Source organism: Lagopus muta, chromosome 1, assembly GCF_023343835.1.
Source record: "Lagopus muta isolate bLagMut1 chromosome 1, bLagMut1 primary, whole genome shotgun sequence".
In the NCBI taxonomy this organism is placed as follows: Eukaryota; Metazoa; Chordata; class Aves; order Galliformes; family Phasianidae; genus Lagopus; species Lagopus muta.
The window spans coordinates 80414788-80427944 of record NC_064433.1 but is presented as its reverse complement, the minus strand read 5'-3'; the positions used below and the strand labels follow the sequence as shown (position 1 = coordinate 80427944).

General features: G+C 44.2%; 1 protein-coding gene across 1 annotated transcript in view; it reads right to left on the bottom strand.

Annotated features, from left to right (window-relative positions):
• CASQ2 (calsequestrin 2) overlaps positions 1-13157 on the bottom strand; it is a 38579-nt gene that overhangs the window by 8990 nt on the left and 16432 nt on the right. Inside the window, exons 6-10 of the mRNA XM_048944862.1 lie at positions 12309-12439; positions 7414-7459; positions 5023-5077; positions 4043-4143; positions 3647-3721 (exon numbers count right to left, since the gene is read on the bottom strand). Of these exons, the coding sequence (XP_048800819.1) occupies positions 3647-3721; positions 4043-4143; positions 5023-5077; positions 7414-7459; positions 12309-12439 (408 nt within the window). The remainder of the gene's footprint in view (positions 1-3646; positions 3722-4042; positions 4144-5022; positions 5078-7413; positions 7460-12308; positions 12440-13157) is intronic.

Below are 13157 nucleotides of genomic sequence, written 5' to 3'. Positions count from 1 at the left end.
TGTTGGGAATACCACCCTCCCCATGAAGTGTTATTGGTTCTGACTATGAGAAGCAGGACTGTTTGAGGTGTCTACAGGAACCTTTGGTGCTGTTTGTTGTGTGTTTGATGTGAGCCTGCTGCCCTGTTCCTAGTCCTACACTACATTACTTCCATAAACTGGAGAGGTGAGGGTGAGTAACAAGATGATGTTGTTTAAAATGCAGTTAGAAGGTGCTGTCTAAATTGCAGCTATTAGCCAGAGACAGAAAACATAGCTTAGATTTGTCTCTCTGTTTTCCTATAGGTTCCTTGAGTAAATGCCTTGATAAGCTCCTTTTCCTTCTTTGTTTTCTCTCTGTAAACAAGATCAGCCTCCTGTTTCACAGAGGTGCTGTGAGGTTCTTTCTATCAGTGTTTGATTTTGCAGAAGCAAGAACTTTCCATATGTCAGATGATAGCTACACACACCACTTCTTTGTCAGTGGTACTTAATTCTCTTTATTTATTCTCTTTATATCTGGCTTCTTAAAAAGCCAGACCGTATTTAGAATCAGAGAGTCACAGAATAATTTGGGTTGGAAGGAATCTTAAAGACCACTCAGTTCCAAAACCCTACCATGGGCAGAGTTGCTATTCACCAGCTCAGGCTGCCCAGGTCCCCATCCAAACTGGCCTTGAACACCTCTGTGGATGGGGCATCCGCAGCTTCTCTGGGCAGCCTGTTCAGTGCCTCACCACTCCCATAGTGAAGAATTTCCTCCTTATGTTTAATCTAAACCCACTCTCTTTCAGTTTGAAGTTATTACCCCTTGTCCTCTCACTACACTCCCTGCCAAAGAGTCTCTCCTCCTTTTTCCTATAGGCTCTCTTTAGGAATTGAAAGGCCTCAATGAAGTCCCCCCAGAGCTTTCTCTATGGTCTGAACAACCTCATGTCTTTCAGCCTCTCTTCACAGGAGAGGCACTCCAGCCCTCTAAACAAGGCGGCTTCCTCTGGACTTGTTCCAACAGGTCTGTGTCTTTCTTACGCTCTGTATCTGCTACATTTTCCTTCTAAAACACCAAAACTGAAACAACAACAACAAAAAAGGACCACAGAGAGGCATGCAGCTCTTACTTCATGTAAGTGATCCTGTTCCAGAGCACAGGACCATTTGTGTGGCAAGAAGGGATATCTCAGATAAGGGTAGGGGGAGTGGGACCATCGAGAAGATTCTGTGCAGAAGCAGCAGCAATGTTCTGAAGCACATCATGGTGTGAGTTCTGAGCCACAACAATGTGACAAGCCAGTGTGGGCCTCTGGGAGCTTTGTGTTTGTACTGGTAAGTTTTTAGAGAAGTGAGAGGGTCACAGAGGTTATGTCCACTGAAGCCAACAGGAGTGTTTATTTATACTTGGCTGTGTAAGCCCTACTTCGTACCTGTGTAACTCCACTGAAAGCAGTGATGTAACACTGAAATAGCAAAATGAGCTCAATGTTTGTGTTAGATATCACCAGCCAACCTAGAACTTTCTTAAATCTCTCTCTTGAGGAATAGAGAACAGACTTAAGAGGAATGAAATAAAATCTGTAAATACTATAATCGACAACCTGAAATATTTACTATATCAAATCTAGATAATGTATGAGTTTCTACAGTTCTCTTAGTGACTGCCAGATAATAAGGCATATGTTCCTGCCTGATGCTGCTTTTTTACATTATTCCCTTGTTACTGACAGTCCTACTTTTATGAATGCCCATTGATAGTTGTTTAATGTTGCTTTGACATGACTTAAATGTAGCCAACTGCAATAAATATAATAGACACCATAAGCTAGTAATAAGAGCAAAAGACTGGAAGACTTGGGGCTCTATTTCTAGCTTGTCTGTTCCTCTCTCTCATGATTGCAGGTGACAGAAACCATCTTGGTCCTCTTCCCTTTTCTCTCTCTCTGCCTAATACTCTGACAAATGCTGCCCTAAAACACCAGACACATCCAGCCAGCACTGCATCTGCTTGGGGTTGGGGGCCAGGCAAACAGCTCAGCTGAAGTACATCTACACCAGTGCATGTAGCATGGGTAAGAGGAGCTGGAAGCCATTGTGCCACAGGCAAACTATGAGTTGCCATTATTGACACATGGTGGGATCTCTCCTAGGACTGGAGTTCTGCAGTGGATGGCTATAAGCTCTTCAGAAGGGATAGGCAAGGAAGGAGGGGCTTGATTGTCTGTGCTAGAGAATGTTTTAGTGCTGTTGAACTTGGGACAGGCAATGCTCAGGTCAAGCCTCTACGTTTAAGGATGAAGAGAACAGCCAACAAGGCTGATATACTAGTGGGGGTCTGTTACAGGCTGCCTAACAGGATGGAGAGACAGACAAGGCATTCTAGGAGCAGCTGGCAGAAGTTGTGCAATCACCTGCCCTTGTTCTTGTGGGGGACTTCAACTTCCCTGATACGTACAACACAGCCCAGATGAAGCAATCTAAGAGGTTCCTGGAGTGTGTGGAAGATAGTTTCCTGACACAGCCGGTAAGAGAGGCCGTACACAGAAGTGAGAGAGCCTATTGGGGCAGGTACCCCCATAGACCTGCTGTTCAACACTGTTCTCTGTTCTCACAAATTGAGAAAGACTAGTGGGAGATGTGGAGGTTGAGAACTGTCTTGGGCACAGGCTAAATCGATGGGCTGAGGCCAATAGGATTAAGTTCAACGAAACCAAGAAGTGCCAGGTCCCACACTTTGGTCACAACAATGCCAGGCAATACTACAGGCTTGAGGCAGAGTGGCTGGAAGACTGTGCAAAGGAAACAGGCCTGGGAGCGTTAGTTGACACTCAGCTGAATGAGCCAGCAGTGTGCCCAGGTGACCAAGAAGGCCAAGGGCATCCTGGCTTGTACCTGAAACAGTGTGGCTAGCAGGAGCAGGGAGGTGATCGTCCCACTGCACTCAACTCTGGTGACTACTATGTTCATTTTCAGGCTCCTTAATACAAAATATTGAGGCCCTGGAGGATGTCCAGAGAAAGACAACAAAGCTATGAGAGGTCTGGAGCTCAAATCCTCTGAGGAGTGGCTGAGGAAACTGAGATTGTTTAGTCCAAGAAGAGGAGGCTGAGGGGAAACCTTATTGCTCTCTACAACTCCCTGAAAGGAGGTTATCGAGAGGTGGGGGTCAGCCTCTTCTCCCAGGTAACAGTAATAGGACAGGAGGGAATGGCCTCAAGCTGTACCAGAGGTGGTTCAGGTTGGATATTAGAAAAACCTTCTCCAAAAGAGTGGTGAGGTGCTGGAACGGGCTGCCCAGGGAGGTGGTAGAGTTACCATCCCTGGAGGTGTTCAAGAAACATTCAGATATTGTACTAAGGGATGTGGTTTGGTGGGCAGCGTTGGTGGTAGGTGGATGGTTGGACTAGATGATCCTAGAGGTCTTTTCCAAGGTTAACAAATCTATGATTCTATGACTCTACACTCTGTAGCTTCTAAGCTTGAGCACCTTCCTCTCATTCCCTGCACACAGGATTGATGGGGTCTTGATGCTTTTTCCCAGTGGAAAAAAGCCTGTTTTCCTCGCACTTAACAGAAATCTTACTAATGCCAGTAGACCTACTTTCTGCTTTGGGTCCCATAATTTTCAAGCATTCTATTCATGGAATCACTGGATTTTCAGATGCATGCTACTCACGTCTGTGACATTCACAATCCCAATCTGCGGCCTGAACAGGTCAATATTGAAGGTCTTCTCCCAGTAAGTGATAAGCTGCAGGAGCAAGAAGCAAAACTCAAACAAGGATCTTTGCAATATTCCTTTGCATAAATTCAACTGGAAGGGCAGTGAGTCCAGAATACCATGGAAGGAATGGAAGAGAAACTGAAAGCTTGGCCATTGCTCATAGCAAAGAAAATTGCTGTCTCTGGGGACGCTGCTGAGACATCACTCAAGTGAGCAGCTCCTAGTGACAGCCCATGGTGCAGTGCCCCTTGCTTTGCATCCTGTGCATGCACCCAGGCTAATCCTGTGTGCTCCTGTGCCTATATCCACATGCCAAATCAAGGAAGGAAACCAGCCCCTGCCACTCACCAGAGGAAAGTCGTCAGGGTCGATCCACACAATGCTCAGGTCAGGATTATCAGTGTTGTCCCTGGCAACCTGCTTCAGGATTTCCAGGAACTCAAAGCCGTCTGAAAAGACAGAGGAACCTCTAGAGCCCTCTCCTGCAAACACCCAGCCACTTTCGCTTGTGGGGTTTCTGACTTCCTTCACCCCCTATGAACACAGGAGTTGTTTATAGTTCTCATTAAAATGCTGTCTCCCCACTCTTTCTTCTGATAATAAGGTTTTTAATTTGGACCAACCTCCCTGGGTATTGAAATTAGTTACACATGAATTAATCCTCATAATCCCTCCACAGAGCGGAACAATGTAAGTGTTTTCTTGTGGCGAGGGAGGAGACACCAGCCCTTAAGAGGCCAAAGCTTTTCATCACGCTGCTGGCATTGAGAATCACTGATTCTGTGGCTTTTCTGGAAGCTATGCCTACAGTTTTTCCTTCATGATGTGACAGAACAAGCCCTCAGCACATTCTTAATTCACACAACAAGACAGATTCAGAATTAGGGACAAATCTTAGTGCCCAAGCTCCAGCTTCCTTGCTGGCTATGGGAAAACATATGACCTGCCGCACCAATTAAACCAGAGGTCTGTGCTAGGCACAACTTTTGTGACAGCTGTGGCAGAGATTCAGAAGTGATGGATTGCTTCCAGGTCCCAGACTGGGATGGAGATGACACCTGTTCTTCCAGCCAGCCATGTACTTACGTCCAGCCTGTGTAGGATGGTCTGGTCAGGGGAGAGCTTTGAGTCAGCTGGCAGGGGAGAGTGAGGGTGGTCCCAGGGGCTTGTTAGAAAATGATGGTAACCCCTGTGCTGAGGATCAAGGTGTGGGAGGACAACAAAGCAGATAGTAAGGGGGGATGAGAAGGAGCAATTCTGGGGGCTGAGGAGGGGACCTACACCTTGAGAGGATGAAGAGTCATACAGTGAATAAAATGGTCTCCTACCTGGGTCATCTTCTTCAGCAAAGGCCACGATATGGATTCCTTCCATGTCATCCTCCTGCAAACAATGAAACAGTTATTGATGGGACAGAGGGAAGACAGTCTGAGTGGTTGCTGGAGACAAGAGGTGCTGGGATAACTTTGAACAAGCAGCACAATCTCCAAGAGAAAATTAGCTGAGGCACCATTGAGACACCAGAAATGAGAGCTGAAGTAAGGCTGAGTTGTGGAGGTAGCAGGCACCAAAACAGGTTATTTGGGCAGCATTGCTGAAAAACTGGGGCTAAAAGTAAGGTGGGCACTCCAGTAGCAAAGGCAATAGAGCTTCTCTAATGGTGTGGGTCAAAACCTTGGTTGCTGAGAAGGTTGAAAACCACCTAGCATGGGAATCTGTGTTCACCCTAGGTCACCTGAATTCACTGTGCTCAGCCCTAAAGTATGCTTGTTTGAGTCCACTAAAGGAGCTTTCCTCATGCTGTGGGGGGTGATGTGGATCACTTGGGCATCTTGTGGGAAGTGAAGGGTCTCTGCTCTAAACAAGGCTCTTCATGAACAGCAAGGGGCATTGAGTAGGAGGCTCACTTTGAGGTTCAAATGAATGGAAGATAGAAACGACAGCCTGGCGGGCTGCTTCTCTCTGTGCTATGTGTGAGCAATGGGTAATGATATTGGCAAAGGCCAATCGATCCGCCAGCTGTTTTGTCATCCGCCTGCTATGAATGTCATCTCCCACAGAACGGCTTCACATTCCTCACCCACTGCTGGTCCCGGATTTGATTTCAATTGGTTTTAATGCGAGAAGAAATTCCCATCTAAATGCTAATTTCTTTTCCATACTGAGCTCAGAGGTGACAAAGCCACCATCAAAAACCGAAAGGAAAAAAAACCTGAAAGATTAAGTAGAAAATATTATCTTTAAAAACAACAGCTAGTGTAGGGCCACTGGAGGCATCTTTGGAGAATATGTTTTCACAGGGGTATTCTGGGCAGATTTTCTCTGGGATTCAGAGCACTTACGGCTGGCAAAATCTGCAGCATTCCTTTTTCTCCATGTTTATCAGCAGCATTGTCAGATAGGAAAATACAAATATATATATGATCAGAATATATATATACACCAGGATAAATGCATATATATGTCAGAATATATATATGCATTTATCCTGGTGCATATATATTGACAGTCTGTGAAGCAAACTAAACTGGAGTAACACCAATGAAGCCACTGGTGCTGTCCTGAACTTGCAGTAAGACCTGAATCCACCCTGTTGTGGTGCAGATGCAAGTCGTGTGGCAGAGGAACATTTTGTATTTCCAGGCTGCTTTTTAAACAAATATCCCACCACTGACAATTCACACACTTCTCTAGAGGTTATTTCAGAATGTATTCAGTATGAAATCAAAATCATTGCCTGTGAAATGTGGGTCCTAGTGAAGCCTGTGAAAATAACTTTGAGGAACTTAGTGGATCTAGGAAGCCATATTCTACACAGAATCTGTATTTTAAAACAAAATGAAAACCTACCATGCCTAAGTGGCTCATAACTCTCAGTACAGTTTATTACCTCTTGCCTTGTTGTATTAAAGATTCCCAGGGTTTTCAGTGCTTCTAACTCCCACAGCATTTCACGTTATATAGTGAATGCTGTTAAAAATGCTGTACTGAGATTTTTGGAAGAATGATTGCATCTTCTGTAACTTCTATAAGCATCTGTTCAGCTTTGTTTTCCACATTCAGCTGGCAGTTAAAGCTCTCTAGATGGCTGTTAATGTCTTATTCATCCATGGTGAAGGAATAATTTGCAATACACTATTTTTCTTTATTTTTCACCCTTTCCCCCTTCCCCTACATTTACACACCAGGAGAACTCTGTGTGTGTGTTCTGCTCCAAGCTGCTGGTTAGTTCTCCACAATTGCTGACTTGCAGCTTGCTCACACATCAATAAGAGCAATCAACAGGCTATTTACTCCATAATCTATATAATCAGCTGAACTGCCTGCCCTCGCTTGCGTTTTGAGTTGTACTGTTGCTCCAGTACAGTTTCCATGAGTCATTCATTTGGTACAATCTCTGTGACTCCCCCATCTAAAGGATGTCCATTAGATAATCCTTGCCAAGATTGCTCTGCATTGATGTACCATGGTCAGTACAGAGATTCTCAACAACAGGATACCTCTTATCTTGGCTGGAGTAGTTGGTTACCTGAGAATAACTTCTACTTTTGGGAGGGAATAACCATTTCTTGGGAATTAACTCTTTATGCTTCTGGGAAAGTGTGGCTCTGTTTGCTTAGCCAAAGGCTGGGGCTTGGGAGCAGCAGTTTGGTAACCAGAGGGGATTTGTTTCTGTTTGGAAGCAGGGGACGCAAAGCTTCATCTTCACGTGTACTAACCCATGTCTCAAACATGTCTTCTGGGCGCAGCTTCCGCAAGGTGGCTCTGAAAAGAAGAAAGAAAGGCTCTTTGAAGATATATCCAGCACCATTGCATGCAACACTGCCACTGTCATGGGCAAGTTCACTGTGCCACATTTGATTGATGTCCCAATTCAGCACTGCAAGCCACCACATTTTGAATGCAAGTCTGGGGCAGGGTAGGTCATCTTCTACTTTCATGTGTGGTCATAAAACCCTGCCCTTGGCTTTGCTGGAGTTGCTGTAGCCACTCCTTGTGCCTGGGAAGATGAAACGCCACTCTGTGCTGGGACATGCTGGGGTATCAATCCTACACATGGCAGATTGTTCCATCCAGGCTGAGAGCATAAGATGAGCCATTCACTTTTGTTTTGCTGTCCCTAGGACATTCATACTCTTGTTTTCCTATGGGACACTGTTCTCTTTTAGCAGTTTTAGCCCAGCTTAACTTTGCCATAAAAATCCCCCAGATTCTGTTATAGCAAAGAATAACCTCTAGCGAGAAAAAATACATCATAAGAACCATTGGAAAGAAAATGTAAATCAGCCAAAGCCTGGTAGGCTTTTTGGAGTTTGTTTTCAAGAAGCAATTCATAAAGGGTAAAAAAAGGAATAGTAAATGTTTTCAGACACATCTGCAGCAGAAAGCTTGTCAGAGGGTCTGGCTGGCTGAGGAGTGAACAACAAAGGGACACAAGGCTGTGGCAGATAAGCACAAGGGACCCTTTGAGTCTCTGCTGACTGTGGCATCAGTGTTCCAAGCAGAACAGCTCTTCACGGCAGAGAAGCCCTGCAAGTTGTTGCAAAAAGAGTGGGTCCATTAGGTTTTTGGAGAAACTGGTAAAGTGAGTGGCAGCATATCATCAAGATGAGGGGGCATCCTGTGAGATGTGAAGCCTGTTGCTTATGTTTGCCTCTCTGCCAGAGCAGTGGAAACAGGGAATGGATGTTCAGGTTTTTAAAGGTTCCTGATGGCTCCGAGGAGCCAGTTAACATTCACAGCATATGCTTTGGCAGGATCATATGCATAATGTATTCTTACATTATCTGAAGAAAGGTAGGAAATTGGAAGATGACAGCATTTGCTTATTATACCCAATTATTCAGATGGTCCACACCAGGCCTGACGGAGAGGAGTTACAAAGGCATCTCCAGAGACCTGAGTGTCTTCATGATGGATAGACATATAGGAAGTAACACATTTGCAGAAAAGCAGCCCTGATTATACAGGTCCAACAATGGGCTCTAAATTAGTTATCATTAATTATTGCCTCTAAGGGAAGGGGCCCAGGTGTCATAAACTGAGAAAGCAGCAGTTCCAAAAACAAAACAAAACAAAAAGAGGTTGCAAATGGTTGGGAAATGGCTAAAGAGCAAAAGACATCATATCATTATAGCAATAGACAACTCCACTGTGCATACCCCCTCACTGAATGCATTTGTTGTCCAGAATATCCCGTCACAGAAATGATATAGGACAACCAAAACAGTCCCATGAAAAGATGGCAGTGGTAAAGAAAGGTTTGGAATGGCCTCTATTTTGTGGAGATTAACTTAAAGAAAATTATTTGTCTTGAAAAATAAGTGACTGAAGAGGGATTTGGTACGGAGTGTGAAAAATGTTTACCGTTCACAAGGAATGAACCAGGCTAGTCATTGTTTCTCAGAGCACAGTTGGTAGGCACACAGTAAAATTATAAGGCAGCTGGTATAAACTGAACAAAGAGGAATACTCTTTCGATGCAATACACAATTCAGCTTTGGAACTCCTTACGTTTAGATACTTTATGCAGCAAAATAGAAATGAAGTGAAGAATAACTGCAGAATTTGAAGAAAAAAACACTAAGCACAAGGACAGGGCTACAATTCTTGACCCAGCAAGTGTCCTCACTGCTGTTTGACTGAAACTGGAGATTATGTTGGATGAATGCATATCTCATACTTGTATCTAGTGTTTCAGATGCTTTGCCTAGCTGTTTTCTAGGGGCAGCTCTTAGAGAAAGGAAATTCTGTGACAAGGATCTTTGAGTGCATTCACGTGTTTCCACTGCAATTTTGTGCTGATAGAGAGCATGCCTCACTAGACTATAGTATTTAGCTGTCTGTGTTTAAACATCTTCTTGATGCTGCTACTTGACAGAAGAGCTTGAGAGAGAAGATGGGAAGGAAGTCCAGGAGGTCAGCAAAGTGACCTGAGAGTACATGGAAGATAAAGGACCCCTTCATAATTCAGAAAAAGCACAGATCTGTTTGCAAGACTTGCATTCAGCAATCCCTATCTCTAACCCCTGTGTGTGCACAAATGCAAATCTCCACTGTTTGGGGTGCTCTAGCAACTTCAAAGATTCTGCTTTTCTTCAGCCCCTTTCAAGTTCCTTAGATGTCTGTGGTGAAATGCAGCTTGCATGAGCAATGGATAGCCTGTGTGATTGTCATGTGCTGTATTTATTTGTAAGGATGCAAAAGTAAAAGAATTATAGAATATCCTGAGTTGGAAGGATATTCTATAATGATCCCCAAGGATCATTGAATCCAGCTCCTGGCTTCACAATGCACTACCCAAAATTGAAAGCCTATGTCTAAACAGTCATAGAATCATAGAACCGCCATGGTTGGAAAAGATCTCCAAGATCATCTAGTCCAACCGTCCACCCCCCATCAATATTGACCAACGTGATCTCCTTCTATGATGGAGTTACCCACCTGGTGGATGAGGAAAACATTGACGTAATATATTGGTTCTGTGATTCCATATTGCCCACTAAACCATGTCCCTTAGTACCACATCTAAACATTTCTTGAACGCCTCCAATGACAGTGACTCAATGACTTCCCTGTGCAGCCTGTGCCAATGTGTCACCACTCTTTCTGAGAAGACATTTTTCATAATATCCAGCCTGAACCTTCCTTGGTACAACTTGATTCCCTCTAGTCTACTCCTTGAACTCTGGCAGCTCAGGGCTGCCCTGGGCAGCCTTCACCATCTTCTGGTGAAGAACCTTTTCTTAACCCCCAACCTGACACTTCCCAACACAACTCCATGCTATTCCCTTGAGTGCTGTCTCTGTCACCAGAGAGCAGAGCTCAGTGCAGCAGGCTACCATGAGGTCTTCCTTCAGCCTCCTCTGCTCTAGGCCAAGCAAACCACGGGACCTCAGCTGCTTTTCATATCTGCTGCCCTCCAGACCCTTCCCTATCTTTGTAGTCCTCCTTTGGTTACTCTATAACAATTTTACATCCCTCCTATGTTATGGCACACAAAACCTCTTTAATTGAGGCCACACCAGCTCAGAGATATCTCAGGACAGAACAGTCCCTTCCTAAGGCTGTCTGGCAGTGCAGTACTTAATAAAGCACCTCATAGGTAGTTATGCCCTTATACAAAGGCTGCTCTGAAAGTACTGCCTCCTATTTTATTATTTTGGCCCATGACATCAGAAGCAGATGTGAGTGTTACGGCAGTAGAGGTTGAATCTTTGCCATGTGACAGATGGCATCAGAGGAGTGGTGTAACAGAATGGGGTCTGCTATGGAATAGCATATGAAGCAAAAAGTGTGTCATTTAATTCCTCCATGCAGGAAAAAAATGGCACTCAATTACATTCATTGACACATGTAGAACATTTGTGGACACCAAACAGGGGGTGTCAGCACAGTGAGGCAGTAGGTGGAGCATTTCTTCAGCAGCAATGGCGATGTGAAAGACAAGCCATGTTTCAGATGGCCATGTACAGCTGTCATGCCTTGAAATGAAGAGTGTCTTGATCAGCTCATCCACATGAATCAGCAGATTGCAGCTACAGAACTATGTACGGAACTGAATATCAGCTTCAGTGCATTAGAAACGATGGTGAAAACATTGGAATATCGCAGTGCCAGATGGGTCTCACAGATTCTCACACTGAAACAGAAAGTACACTGTATGCAAGGTTGACAGGACCTGTTTAACCAATACGAGGCTGAAGATTATGGTTTCCTGGATTGTATCTTTACCAGTGACAAGATGTGGTGCTAACACTATAAGTCAGAATCAAAATGGCAGTCCATGAAGTGGCGACATGTGAATTCCCCATCAAAGAAAAATTCAAGATACAGCTCTCAGTGGATGAAGTAATGTCTTCTCAGACATTAAAAAACTGTCTTTTGGAACAGAAAAGAGGTGATCCTGCCAGATTTCCTAGAACCCAGACAAAGCATCAACTCTGACCACTACATTGTGACACTGACTAAGATGAAGGCTTGAACTTTCAAATTCAAGCTAGAGAAGAATACAGCTTTTCTCTTGCAACACGATAATGCCAGGTCACATACCAGTCTGAAGACCATGGAGCAAATTGCCAGACTTGGCTGGACTGTCCTACCATACCTACTGTATAGTCCAGATTTGGCACCTTCTGACTTCCATCTTTTCGAGGCCAATGAAAGATGAACTGCATGGGCAACAACACCATGATAGCAGCTGTGAAACAGTGGGTCACTTCCACTAGCACAGATTTCAGTGAGAGTGGCATGTAGGCTCTTGTCCACCACTGATGAAAATGAGTTAGTAATGATGGTGATTATGTTGAAAAGTAGTGCTTTGTGGCTGAGAATTTGCTCTATCAGACAGCATTATTGTGCTCTTTGCATCTGTCATATTTTCCACAGAAATAAATAGGAGGAATTACTTTCAGAGCAACCTACATTTTTAACCCTTTAAGTGGAATAAGGGAGTAGAAAGATTCACCAAAATCTCAAGAATGGGTGAACAAACAGCCAATATGTGGTAGCCATCCTCATTTTTACTGAGAAGGACTGTCCTGGAGAGGCAACCTGCAATGAAGGACACCTTTGCCCTCTTACTATGGCCAGGAGAATCCTGACTGCTACATACCTTTTGTGCTCCTTCACAAATTCAACCAGTTCCTCTTCTGTGTAAGGTTTATCGGGGATGTGAACAGGATCATCCATGAATGGTTCATAGAAATCCACCTCGTTCATCTTCAGACCCAGTTTCTTAGCAACCTGTGGGAGTTCAAATGGTCACAGTTGAATGAGCCTGAGGTGCATCCTGTGCATCCAGAGCCTCTGCTGGTGCAAGAGTTGATGCCAAGCAATTTTCTCTCCCTCAAAGTGCACTCTTAGTGTGGCCAGCAAAATATGAATGAATATGTCCTTGCAAAAAAAAAGAAAAAAAAAGAAAAAAAAAAGCACTGATTCTTTCTAAGTACCAAGCACTGTGGCAGAGCAAGAATCTTTGTCCTGCAAGCCTAATGGAGCTGGAGCTGGTTCCCAAAACCAGATCCAAATCTGACTCCCCACTACAGAAATGGCTTTTAATCTTCGAACAGAGCCAATGCAAAAGCAGACAGAAATACTACAAGTTACAGGAATGCTCAAAATGAAAAGCTAGAGCCAGATACTAAATCCAGGAACATTCTGAGCTTCTGGAAAATGCTGTATAAGTTGTGGATTTGGAAATTACAGGCAGAGCAAGGCTTTGTGATAAACACGGCTTGTGCAATAAACACCTTCTTGCACAATATGCTTCTGTTGATTTGTATGTCTTAATGACCCCTATTTGAACAGCTCTCATTTATTCCATTCCAGTTCATTTCTGTCTAGGTGTTGCACACGAGGAGCCTGAAGCCAGAGTACACCTATCTTGTCCATTTGAGACGTTAACAGCCTCAAATAGCAAAGGAGGAAATGAGCTACAACAGAGCAAAAGACTCCCAATCCT